The following is a 13,529-nucleotide window of genomic DNA, read 5'->3' as shown; positions in this document are numbered from 1 at the left end:
GGAGGAGCAGTGGGCTTGTGACACATGTAGAATCCCACTGGGATTGAGTTGCTTGCTCTCTAAGATATTTAGTTTACTTATTTGATAAGTTTTCCAATTAAAATTAAAAGGAAAGTAAAATATGACTTTATTTAGATTTGAATTTGAGCTAAAATTAGAAATTAGATAAAGAAGGAGTTTTCTCTCTCTCTCTCTCTCTTGCTGCAAATTTGCGCCAACCACAGGGAGGTCTCCCTGTGGTGTGGCCGGCCATATAGTAGAGGGAATGGAGAGAATTTTGTTTTTAAAATTAAATAAGAAACTGTATTTTAATGAGATTAAAATATAGTAGTAACCAATTTTCTATTGCTTTATCTTCAAATTAAAGCAAATAGGTTCTCCTAGTGTTCTATAAATAGGAGACAATAGAAAATTAGAGTAGAGAATTTTTGCTCTTGAGAGAAAAAAAAGAAGAAAATTTCTTCTAATTCTCAATTTTTTCACATACATGAAGAGACACAAATTAGCGAGTGATCTAATTTGATAGTTCTTTATTAGAGCCCACTCTCTAGGTCTCGTAGATTTCAAGGACTAGACGAGAAAGATTCGAGGTTTTTAAAAAGCTTAGAGCTTGAATTGTTCGTGGTCAAAGATCTTAAGTTATCTGTCTAATCGTTTGCTAGGTATATATCTTTATAAATTATGATTAATTTATTATTGTATAAATAAATATAATCTATAGAGAATTCAAAAATTTTATGAAAATTTTTGTTATACACAATCCACACTACCACATTTCTGCATACGAAAACGTTTTGAAAATCAAACGTAATCTCTATATGCATTACATCTTTTCTGTAATTGTTACAAAAAAAAAGTTTTTTTGTTGATGTTATTATCTTTAGACGAAAGTTTCACGAAATGCAATATTTTTTTTTTCCTCCTGAAAATACGAAATGCAATTTCTTTTTTTTTTTTTGAGAAAGAAATGTAATTTGGAAAATTGGGGGTGGCAGCCGAATTTGGCCACCACAGATAATGGCCTCGTTCATTTCGTTGATTCGAATTTTGCTACACTAAAAAGCTCTCACAAACAATCACATCTAACTTTTTTACTACAGTAAAAAGCTCTCACATAAAATCACATTTCAACTCGAATTAAAAACTCGAATCAGCGAACTAAACGGGCAAGTAGCTTGTTTTTCTAAATTAGGGAGTGTAAAAAATAAAGAGCATATTCTTTTGTCCATAAAACTAAAAAAAAAACAACTCAAGTTTCAACTTTATTCAAGTTCACGTTCTTTTAAGTTTCAACTTTATTCAATTTTACTCAATTTTATTCAAGTTCTAACTTCAACTCAAGTTATAACTTAAATTCAACTAAAAAACTACACTCAAGTTATACTCTAAAAGAACAACCCATAAAATTTGGACTTTCAATTTTACCCCATCTTTCTCACTGAACTCTGCTCGATTTCTGGCTTATCTCTCGCTCTATTCTCCCACTTAGCTTTCTCTCCCTCTCATCTCTCCCCTCTCTCATCTGGCTTTCCGTCGTTGCATCAAAAGGAGGAGGCTGGCATCGAGCAGAAGGAGGAGGACGACGTCTGCGCCTCCGTCGCTGAGATCTCTGTCTCTGTCACGTTTAAGTTGACGGTGTCGGTCGATATTTTCAACGGTTCTCCCGGTGCCACTCCATCTATCGATGGACCGGAACGAAAAACCAGTGATTGATCGGAGTCAATCACTGATTGACTTGAGTCAATCACTGACTGACCGGAATAAATCACTGATTGACCGAACATGATACTTGAAGTTGCTGAGAACTCGCCGGAAAAAATGGCAAACTACCGGAGATAATGGCAAGATCTGTGACGGAGAGATTCAACGAGATCTCACGTTGCTGCGACAAAAACAGGAACTTGTCACGGAGAAACCAGATCTGCAGCGGCTGATCTCCAGAAACGCAGAGAGAGAGGATGTGCTTGACTTAGAGAGAGAGGGAGAGAGAGAGATCAACTGGATTTCTTGGTGTGTGTCGGCCATGTCTGCTAAAAGGAAGATAAGCTAGGGTTTTGTGGGAAAATAGTCTTTTCAACAACCTCTCCTTTTTTTACCTGCCTTTTTTTTAATTTTGAAAAACCTGAGTCATTCATTGATAAAACCCCATTAAAACCGGCTATTATTGCTGTAATCCCATGTAATTTTATCTTGAAAAAGTCGTTGCTACTTGCTAGTCTTGAGCCAGGTATTTCTCAGGAGAAAATCATTTCCCTTTCCCGTATTCTTAGTTATGTTGGTGCTTTGCTTTTGTTGGTTAGCTAGGATGGTGCTTCTGTTTCGGTATCCTTTTATTGTTTATTTCTTAAAATTTTTTAAAGAATAAGGCCGTTCGGTTCGCTAATTCGAATTTTTAATACGAGTTGAGATGTGATGTTGTGTGAGAGTTTTTTACTGTAAAAAAAAAGTTAGATGTGACTGTTTCTGAGAACTTTTTATTGTAGCAAAACTTGAATTCTAAACTCGAATCAATGAAAAGAACGGGGCTAACATGTTCTCTTTTCAAAATTCAGAGTTCAAATCTCTCCATCCTTTATAAGAAAAAATAAAGTCTAAAATGCCAATATTTCAGAGACACAACATCATACAATTACTGCTGCGAATAATAATAACTTCAAAAAAAAAAAATGTTCGGATAAAATGAAAAAAAGTAAAATAATAATAATAATAATAATAAACGAAAATTTGAAGTCTAAAAAACCGAGACGTTTCATTTAATCTAATAAGATATTTGTTACAACCACGTAGCCCACCCCCTTGATAAAAACAACTCCCCAAATACATATTTCGTATATTGCCAGAGAAGTATCTGTAATTTACAACATTTTAACCACAATATTACAGGCATTAACTAAAAAATGTAAACTTATCTATTGCTTCTTCTTCATCTTCTTCACTATCTTACAGGGGCAAAAAACCAGGTGTAACAAATTTCATTGAAAAAAAAAAAAAAAAAACTAAAGTAATATTGACATGCACAAATGTCAAAGAGACGTAATAGTGGAGTGTGGTTCAGAGGTTACGTCGCCGTTTTGCTTCGATTTGTGAAGTGAAAACTGGCATGCCTCCACGGCGTCCTCCACTGATAAAAAGAAGTTTTCCTTCCCAATCTTGTCTATGAAATGTGATTGTATGAACCTTTCCATCACTCTCAACCTTGGGTTTACTATGGCCATCTACAATTACATAATGAAAATAATGACCATTAATATTATATGGAGAGAAAGAATAGTGTATTTATATTTATCCCCTCAATTTTACTTTATAGACGTCTCGTTCATTTCACCGATTTGAGTTTTTAATTTTAAGTTTCTACAGTAAAAAGCTATCAAAAAATGTCACATCTACCTTTTTCTGCTATAGTAAAAAGCTCTCATAAAATGTTACATCTAAACTCGAATTGAAAATTCGAATCTGTGAAGTGAATGAGACCTATAAAGCCAAAGTCTTTGTCCTAATATATGAATCTTATTTTGATATGGTGATGCTAATCAGATGCAAAAAGTGATGATATTTTCATCACCGCGGTCCCACAATCTAATATATGGGGCCGTTCTTATTTTAATACAGAGCTGAGGCTCGAGATGTTTCTAACTACTACTTTTTTTTTTTTTTTTTTTTTTTCGTAAACCTTCTACACTTCTAAGGAGGGTTAAATTAGTTTTGTCCTTTTCAAATATTTATTTATTTTCATTTCTCTGTGTGGGCTTACCTTAACCCCCTTTGAATACAAAGTTCTTTGAACTTCAGTCAATGTTTCAATGCCGGTCACGTCTATAGTTGAAACTCCTGCAAAACGAATAAGTTTCAAATCATGTACATGTATGTATTCGCCAATAGTTGCAAATATGAAGTATTATATATATTGATTGATTGACCAAATATTCGTCGTCTTCGCTCATATTTGATAATGCGAATTCTATGCCTCATTCATTTCACCGATTCGAGTTTTCAGTTTTAAATTTTTACAGTAAAAAGCTCTCAGAAAATGTTACATCTAATTTTTTTTTACTACAGTGAAAAGCTCTAAAAAGATGTCACATCTCAGCTTGAATTGAAAACTCGAATCTGCGAAGTGAACGAGACCCTAGTATTTGTAGTGCCTTACCTGTCAAATCCAACAAAACATGCTCAATCACACCCCCTTCAGATTCTGAATTGGCTTCCTCGTCTCTAATCCACCTCAAAATCCTATTGTCAAAGTTCAACAATAAGAGCTACTCAGAGCTGTATATATTAAGACGTATTAATCAAATATTGCTACATATATATTTAGTACTACTATTGCACCATATGTAAGTAATTACCTTTCTCTAATATAGTTTCCATTTGCAAAGAATATGGGAGAACCGAGTTGCAAGACCATGACTCCTGGGATCACTGTGGCGCCAGGATATTGCTCTGTGTCACGGTACAGGATTGAGTTTTGTATTTTTCCAAGCTTGCAAGTGGCTGGTCTAGCCACGTACAGAAGAGCTCTCAGCAGACCAAGTCCCACCTGACAAAAAATTTAACAAAATAATTTATGTAACGATAACAATGTAAAATAATTGTAGTGATTCAAGTCACACATCAAAGACTATAGTACAAATATTGTAGAATACTTCGGTGACAAAGTCAGAAATTTTTATTTATTTATTTTTTTCATGATCGGTTGTGATAGTACTTATGGAGAGCATGAGACCGACCGTCATGCTAATAAAGATTATAGTACAAATATTGTAGAATACTTCAATGACAAAGTCAGAAATTTTTATTTATTTATTTTTTCCATGATCGGTTCGGTTGCGATAGTACTTACGGAGAGCATGAGGCCGACCGTCATGCTAATAAAGACGACCCCGGAGAAGGCGGCCGCGCAGATGAAGAAATCAAACTTGTCAACCTTGAACAAATGAATGATCTCGGAATAGTTGATGAGGCCAAACATAGCGGACATGATAATGGCAGATAGAGCAACGAGAGGCGTGTAGCTAAACAGAGGGGCCAAGAACAACAACGTCAACGCCATGCAACATGCCATTACTACGTTCGACATCGCCGTCCTTGCTCCAGCGCTGTAATTCACCGCCGTTTTCGAAAATGGCCCTGCAATGTTTTATCAACAAACGTCACTTTTATGTCGTAAAATCTATTTATAGAAAGTTGTATGTTACATGTTAAAAAAAGTTATAAATCATTTCAATTATGGTATAGTTAATTTCCTTATTTTATATGTACCTGTAGTCAAATAACATGAAGTGCAAGATCCAACGATGTTCATGAAGCCAAAAGCAATCATTTCCTTGTTCCCATCAACTTGGGCGTTGTTAATGATAGCAAAGCTCCTCCCAATAGCTATTCCTTCCTGCAAATAAATAATTTGATAAATATTAAATTTCCACCTATTAATTCACCTCTTCCACTTAAAAAAAGAAGAATAGAACAATACATATACATATACATATATATATATATATATTAACAGCATAAAGTTAGTGTGCTTACAGCCAGAGAAATTAGGCCAGTAATGAGCCCTGTTTTCAAAACTGCTGGTAAATATTTTGAGTCAAAGTTCAAATAATGAATGGACAGAGGATTAATGCCTTTCTTCAGTTTGCCCACCTAAAAAAGCAGAAAAATGAAGTGTGAACATTACTGGAAGAGATCCGTCATGTGAAAAATAATCAGCCAATAAAAAAAAAAGTGTTCGTCTGTGAAAAGACATTTTTGTCTCCTGTTGTTCCATTAACTTGTGGCAACAAAAAGGCTAGCCAAATATTTGCACTATTAATGATGATGATAAGAGATTATAGTGAAAATAAAATAACAACCGCAACTATAATAATAACAATGGCCAAATTACATCAGTTATGAATATTGAGCTTATTGGGACATTTAATTCTAATTTCTGCTTATGTTTAGGTCCAAAGTAAGTCCATAATCATTATTAAGATGTGGGTAAATTGTACTTAATTCAAAGTTTGGTATCACATCGTCCTAGAAAAAGCTCAGTAGTTAGCGAGTCACTATTTGATTCCAGTAAATAGTAGGGTTAAACCTTTGTTCTATATATATATATATATATATGAACTATCTCTAATCCAGCACTGATTAGAATGACATATGTATATTTTCTCTTAAAAACATGTATATTTTATCTTAAAATGTGTATATAGGTGTTTAGACAAATTATAGGTGTCTTCCCACATTATACATGTTTTAAGAGGACATACTTACATATTTTTAAAAAAAAATATACATATACCTCTCTAATCTATAAAAGGGAAATGGTAAGGAAGGGAAAAAAAGGGCAGATAACAAATACTAATATTACAGATCGAAAAAATTAGCCTTTTTTATTATTATTGGTACATAATCCTTTGAATTTGTAAAACCTTTGAAAATATTTTCTGTTCTTTTTATGTATTTAGCTGCACTTTAAAATTCACTTGTAATTAAGTCACTAAAATTTTTAGTTTATAAAAATTGATGACAAATAAGGGCACTCACAGTTTGTATCCCATGTTCTGGTCCATGGATCAAATAAGCAAAAACACAGCCAACTACGACGACTACCATTGGAGCCATTGCTGATACCCAAAATAGCTTTGGCCTTTTTTGCCTCTGAAAGATTATTTAGCCCCAAAATATTAATATATATATATATATATAATTATAGTGGGAGAGAGCTGAAGAAACAAAAAGTCACAGATAGAGCGCTCACAATATATCTGGTAAATTGAAGGAAAATAAGGAAGATTATGCCAACTACTGCACTTTCCCACCTCCACTGCAAAAGAATACGCATGGCATTAGTTAAATTGTCCATGTTTATCAAGTACAATTGACCTTTTTTATCTTTTCAATATTAGAGCCTAAAAATCAAAAGCAGGGTACTTTGGTCATATAATGTTAGCACTAAGCCTCTAATAAAGATGAGTAGCACACAACATCCACCCACCAGGTACTTTGGTCACAATTTTTTTCAATAAATATAGCTTGATTCGATTAGGCCCAGTCAAAGCACACATATTGAGTTTTAAGACTCGTGCACTTTTAAAAGTAAATTATACAATTTTTTCTTTTGTGCGTGAGATTCACTGACTAAGTAGGGCCACGCCCATATTTCACATTGTGACGCAGCCTGATTGAGACGTGAAGTATTTTCAATAAATATTTTTAAACTTTTTTTCTTTTTGTTCGAATAATTAATTTTTGCTTTATATAGAAGCAATATTTGAAGTGTGTCAATATTTCACTTTGAAAACACACTTCACCATATATACCTCATTATCAATGTGAATATAATTTGATCATCGTCAAATTTCGTCATGTGGTTACGGACTTGCTCAAAAGCCGATCCTCTATTTGAACCAAAAAAAAAAAAGCTAAAAAAAAAAGATACTTTTTTTTCCCCTCCCCTCTCCTCTCCTCTTGCACACAATTACCTCATGTCTATATTTGATGATAGCATGAACAACAGAGATGATGTCTGTTTTGGTCGTAAAATGCTTCATTCCAAATATGCCTTTCAACTGTTGCAAGCAAATCAGTGTTGCGGTCCCTCCCATGAAGCCAGTAATCGTGGAATGAGATAAGAAATCCACCAATATCCCTAACCTGCAAAATTAATCACTATCTTCCTTGTAATTTTGTTACTAATTAATTAATACCCCAAATGCCCAATATCACGCAAACAATAATTATTAATTTTTAATCGACGCCAAGTAAAGTAGATGACGATGAATTACAATGGCGGTATAAAAAATTAGCAAATTTTTATATATAGAAATGATCAATTAATATTATTCATGGTATCTTCATTTATTGCCATATATTTACCTTAGAAAACCTAAAAGTGTCTGAAAGATGCCGGTGACGAAGGTGGCAGTGAAAACTAAGTGCAGGTACAATGCCGGATCGGACTCCGGCGACGCCGCTTTCCCGATGGTTTCGGCGATGAGCAACGAGCACGCCGCCACCGTCCCCACCGCCAGATGCTTCGAGTCTCCAAAAACGGCATATATAAGCGGCGGTACAAAGCTCGAATCTGCTCATGATCAAAATAATCACAAATAAGAACAAATGATTTAAATCTCTAGAACTAGACATTATTGTTAAATGATATTTAGGATTAAGATAATTCCATTAAGAACAAATAAATAAAACGAGGTTGCATGGGACTTAAACTATTACTATTAGTATTACTTACATAGGCCAATGATCGGAGGAATGTTGGCGAGTTTGGCGTAACTGATCCCTTGAGGGATGGCGAGGCTGGCGATGGTGATTCCGGCGAGCAAATCGAACCGAAAGAGGCGGAAGTTGTACCTGGGGAGCCATCCGAAGATCGGGACGAAGTACTCAACCGCCTTCTTCAGGCGGCGGCGGGGGCGGTCCTCGTCGCGGAAGCGGCCGAAGGGGTCGTCGGGGAAGAAGGTCTCCTTGAGATCGGATTTGAAGGTGGCGGCGAAGCCCCTCGGCTCCGAAAAGCTCACCGAGTGGTCGGAATTGAGTGGAGTTGCCATTTTTTTTTGGTAGGGGTAATACTGAAAGGAAAAATAATAATAATAGCAGTATTAGCAGAAAATAAGAATGTTGTGGTTGAGAGGAGGAGAGAGGCTAGCTAGGGGGTTTGCACATTGCAGTTAGGGATTGGAGATTCAAGAGGAGTACGTGTATTTATAACCAAAAACTTAGTGGGGTACAACGAGAATAATTATTAGGGGTTTTTTCATGGATTTGTTTGGATAAGAGTAGAGGACTAGGCACCACATAACACAGCGGAAAAACTTTTAATCTAATTAATTAGGTTTTTTAGTTAGGTAATTATGGTAATTGGATTATGTCGTATGATATGATCAATTTGGTCCAACTAAGGGCTTTTTTTTTCCTCTCTTTGGGAGGGGGGGAATTAACTGTTTCACGTGTAGGTAGGGATATGAAATCGGTCAGTTTTGTTGGGAGGAATGATGATTTTGAGTTGATTTCTTGATATATTGTCTAAAAGCTTGTATATATAGTGATATTATAAAGTCTAGAAAAAGAAAAAAAAAAGAGTAAAAAAAAAGGAGAATAAATCATTCTACTAAATAAAGTTATTTTGTAACTCTAGTGTTTATAGGAACACTCGACCCTTTAACACGCTTAATCATAAAACCTTGACCAGTTAACTTGCATATTTTACAGAATTCTTAAATTTTTTTTAAAGGGAAATTACATTTAAACAAAACATAAAATTTGATTCAATATTAATAACCCATCAGAAGGATATGAATAATAGCATCTCTCTTAATTGATGTACTTTTTTTAATTAATTAATTAGTTTTGTAACATGCTCCGCACGTATTGTCGTGTTGGAGTGTTAAAAAAAGTATATGCGTGTTGTCCTGCATAGAAAGTGGATGAGAATGTGAAGTGGTTTATATACATGGAAGAACCCAAGACCTAATAAGTTAACATTTTGAGTCAAGTTAGGCTCCTGAAGTGTGTTGGGCTAGTTTTCGCATGTGGTGTCTCCTCAACAAGTGGTATCATAGCTGATAATTTGTATGGGCCAAGCAATCACATTCAGTTGCAGTTTCCACGTTGCCTCCCGTAGAGAGTTGGTGTTCCCGCAGTTTGGTAGAGCATTGGTGGGCTCACATGGTTTCGGCTCTCTTTCACATGCTCGAGTTGGCTCTCGTTTGGAGTGTGATGCTTAAATGTGCTATCTACTAGAAACTTTGATTTGAGGGGGAGCTCGGTGAACACACACATGAGGGGGAGATTGTTGAAAAAAGTGCATGTGTGTATTGTCTCACATGAAAAGTGGATGAGAATGTGAAGTGATTATATACATAGAAGGACCCAAGACCTAATAGATTAACTTTTTAGGTCAAGTTGGGCTCCTGAAGTGTATTGAGTCAGTTTCGCATGTGGTGTCTCCATCCTAGATTGAAGAGTTTGTTGTTTTACCTAATAATAAGAAATTCATTTATACAATTATTTAAAGATTTTTTAAATTTATTTAAAAAAAAATGTGTAAAGATAATAATTGACAAAAAAAAAAAATTAAATAGAGACACATTTGAATAAAATTATTTTAATGAATTAAAAATAAAATAGGAACACATGTGAAAAAAATTACTCACACATATATTTTTTAAAAGCACACAATATAAAAAAATTCACAATAAAATAAAGATAAAAAAGAAAAAAAAAAAGGCAAGTGGAGGGCCCAAAAAAACTTTAACTTTTCTTATGTATTGTTAAATTAATAAAGTAGCACTACGTGTGTATGGTAGTAAATATAATCCACATTTGACCATAAAGTTTAAATCTCCTCTCCAGAGTTTGAATCAATCCCTATCATAAGTTTAAAAAGACAAAAAAAAAAAAAAAAAGAAGGTATGTGTATAATGAAGGGAAATCAATGATAAAAATTAAAAACCTGTTGGATTTTTTCCGACTAGAAAAACGTAAGTGTGGATTTTATCTAATTAAAAAAATAAGAAACGATAATATTGTATTAAAGTAATGGCTGCAAGGAGGACTAGCAATTTGGGTAGCGACACGATGATACGACTCAAAACCTGCACGAAGTTAGCAGATTTAGATTTACTATAAATGGGTTTGGGTCATGATCGAGTTGATACGATTAACACAATTAATAAATGTGTTGGTTTAGGGTTGACCTCATAATATAAAGTGACATGAATTGACACGATTAACTATATGTATCATCTGCAATCTAATGATATGTGATATAACATGAAAGTTTATATGACATATTAAATACAAATAATGTGAATTTTAATATTTGTAGGTAAAATTCATTTATTTTTTTAAATGAAAAGATAAATTGACTAATAAACATGTTAAATATGTCTTAACTATGTTAAATAAGTTATTATTATATTATTTATTTATTCAATATATTAATTTAAATGGGTTATATGGGTTGACACGATTAATACAATTAATAAATGAGTTGTGTTTAGGTTGATATTTTTGACATGTTTAATAAACATATCTTGTTTGAGTTAATATTTTCTAACACGATTAATAAACGAGTTGACACGAACACAATCCACTAACACAAATTGCTACCCTCAACTGCAAGTTAGTGATGCATTATATTCAAGATAACACAAAAATGGCATTAGAGCGTCAGATTTGATCTGCAAGGAATATATTTCGGAACGAAAGCCAAATCCCATTATTTGAATTTTGAACTTATTTTGTTTTAGGGAAATTTTTTGTATGCATGTGATCAGTATTCTTGGCCTTTAAAAAAAAAAAAAAAAATTATCATATTCTAGAAAATTGAAAATATTAATTAACATGCTCTTAACCAGATTAAAAAGAAAACGTGTAGACTATATATGTAAAACATATTAGCATATCTTCCCTCTTCTATTAATATGAAAATTACAAACGTTTAGAGAAATACAATAGGCTGCATGCATGCCTGTTTAAGCTAAAGTTGATAAAATGAAAATTTTAACTTTTAATATTAATGTAAACATAAATTTGGGTGATATTTAGGGAAAGGACCGAATTTCGGGAGATTATTTGACAAATGGCCAAATTTTTGGACTGAAAAAAGTCATTTCGGTAAATCTCATATTTGGTGAATAAAATAAATTAGTAAATCTCATGTTTAAATTTAATGACTAAAATAAATGGTGAATCTTATATATTTACGGAGTGAATTCAATAATATTATATATATATATATATATATATATATATTAATGGATACCGCAAATGGTTGAAACTCAAAAAGAAAAACACGGCATTTTCTACAATCTCTGATTTATTTTCTCCAAAATCTTCATATAACATGCCAATTAATTAATATGATATATTCACTGAATCAACAATATTTTGAAGTCAAATTCAAGATACTTACGTGTACCAATCTCTAACTTGATTTTCTGTTGTCCTCATGTGCCGGTATTTCCTAAATATCAATACGCATCTTCGAAAAGAAACTAAGACATTCTCAATTATTATTCGAAGACAAAAAAAAAATGAGAAAAACATACAGGCCCTCTGATAGTGAACCATATATTGACGGATATGTTCGAATCAATGACCAGTAAAAGAAAAAGGGATATATAATCAAATAAATTAGTAAGTATATACAAAATAGCCCTCAAAACACGTAAATGGTGCCTTTTTTTTAGAATAACACGTAAATGCTAATTTGAGGATGATGGAGATTTTGATTTAAATGACGTTGTAACATAATATATACAAATTGCCATTTATTATTATTAGAATGATGACATGCATATTAATATATATATATATATATACACACACACTTTGGTACTGCAAATGGAATATATGTTTCCCTAAGAAAAAACAAGAAATATACTTGGACCAAGGAATGTTGAATTAGTCAAGATTATGTTACGTGGTCATCAAAGTGTAACAAGGAATACATTGCCGTGATAATATTATACATACATTTATATGTCATATATTAAATATAATTTCAATGCATATTCTTTCTTTCTTTTTCTGAAGGGACAATGCATATTTTGTAATGATGCCCTGGCACCACAATGGAATATTTTTGGACCAACTACCTGCGAAAATGACATAGCAATACTAGTTAATACTGCAATATGATTTTTTTTTTATTGCTTTCCCACCTAAATAATGCTCTCCTCATTTACTATCAAAGAATCTTAGAATTTTTCAAAGAGAGATTGCCCTAGCTAGGGCCATATTCTTTGAATTCAAGGCAAACAAAACTTACGAAATAATAATATGAGAAAAAAATTAAGATACGGAACGCCAAGACCATAAAGTGGCACAAGCTCTATAGATTTTATTTTTATTTTTATTTTTATTTTTTAAGGTTGCACAAAGCTCTATTGTTTTGAGGACAATGCCAACCGTGCGCAGGCACGAAATATTGGGCGGCTGCCAGACCAATTGAATTGATCTCTACCATGAAAATATGAATGTCAAATAATAGTAGTATTAAGCATGATCATATTAATTGGTGGTCGATTATTTTTATTTAATCATGGGTTTAAACTCCACATTTTATATTGGTGGAGTTAGATTTAAAATTACCGTTGTTAGACTAATTATATATATGTTTGCAATTACGGCGATCGATGTATTAGTAATAGTACTGCAGTAGAACAAAATTGGTAAAGGTCAACAAATATTAACTTATTCTAGGAGGTGATGATGATTAACAGTCTCTTAAGCAGTGAGAGATATACATGTAAAAATGCATGGTCCTTCTGTTGACATACAAATGTTCATTGAAAATAGGGATGACATTGGGGCGGGTGGAGGCCGAGGATGATTTCTCATCTTTGTTACCTTAAATTATCCCCATTTTCGCTTAAGGAGGAACGGGGTCAAAGTCAGAAATTTCCCATTAAATGGGCCTTCCCCATATCCGCGTCATTCCTCATCATATGAGATTGTGCATTTCAAAATTATAGCAACTTAAAATTTAAAAAGAAAGAGTAGAATTTCATTATAAATTTAGA

The 13,529-nt window shown here is 33.2% G+C and overlaps 1 protein-coding gene across 1 annotated transcript; it reads right to left on the bottom strand.

The window, feature by feature from the left end:
- Positions 1-2,737: 2,737 nt before the first annotated feature.
- LOC21403711 (probable sulfate transporter 3.5) lies at positions 2,738-8,656 on the bottom strand. Its single transcript, XM_010090546.2, has 12 exons — positions 8,234-8,656; positions 7,864-8,071; positions 7,470-7,641; positions 6,746-6,811; positions 6,532-6,645; positions 5,527-5,643; positions 5,260-5,386; positions 4,841-5,127; positions 4,347-4,537; positions 4,148-4,230; positions 3,752-3,828; positions 2,738-3,215 (listed from the first exon to the last, which is right to left on the bottom strand). Exons 1-12 carry the CDS (start codon positions 8,547-8,549, stop codon positions 3,024-3,026), a joined length of 1,950 nt encoding a protein of 649 aa, XP_010088848.1. The 5' UTR covers positions 8,550-8,656; the 3' UTR covers positions 2,738-3,023.
- Positions 8,657-13,529: the final 4,873 nt, after the last annotated feature.

This window comes from Morus notabilis, unplaced genomic scaffold (assembly GCF_000414095.1).
Source record: "Morus notabilis unplaced genomic scaffold, ASM41409v2 Scaffold625, whole genome shotgun sequence".
Classification (NCBI taxonomy): domain Eukaryota; kingdom Viridiplantae; phylum Streptophyta; class Magnoliopsida; order Rosales; family Moraceae; genus Morus; species Morus notabilis.
The sequence above is the reverse complement of the archived record's forward strand: the minus strand, read 5'-3'. Positions and strand labels throughout refer to the sequence as shown.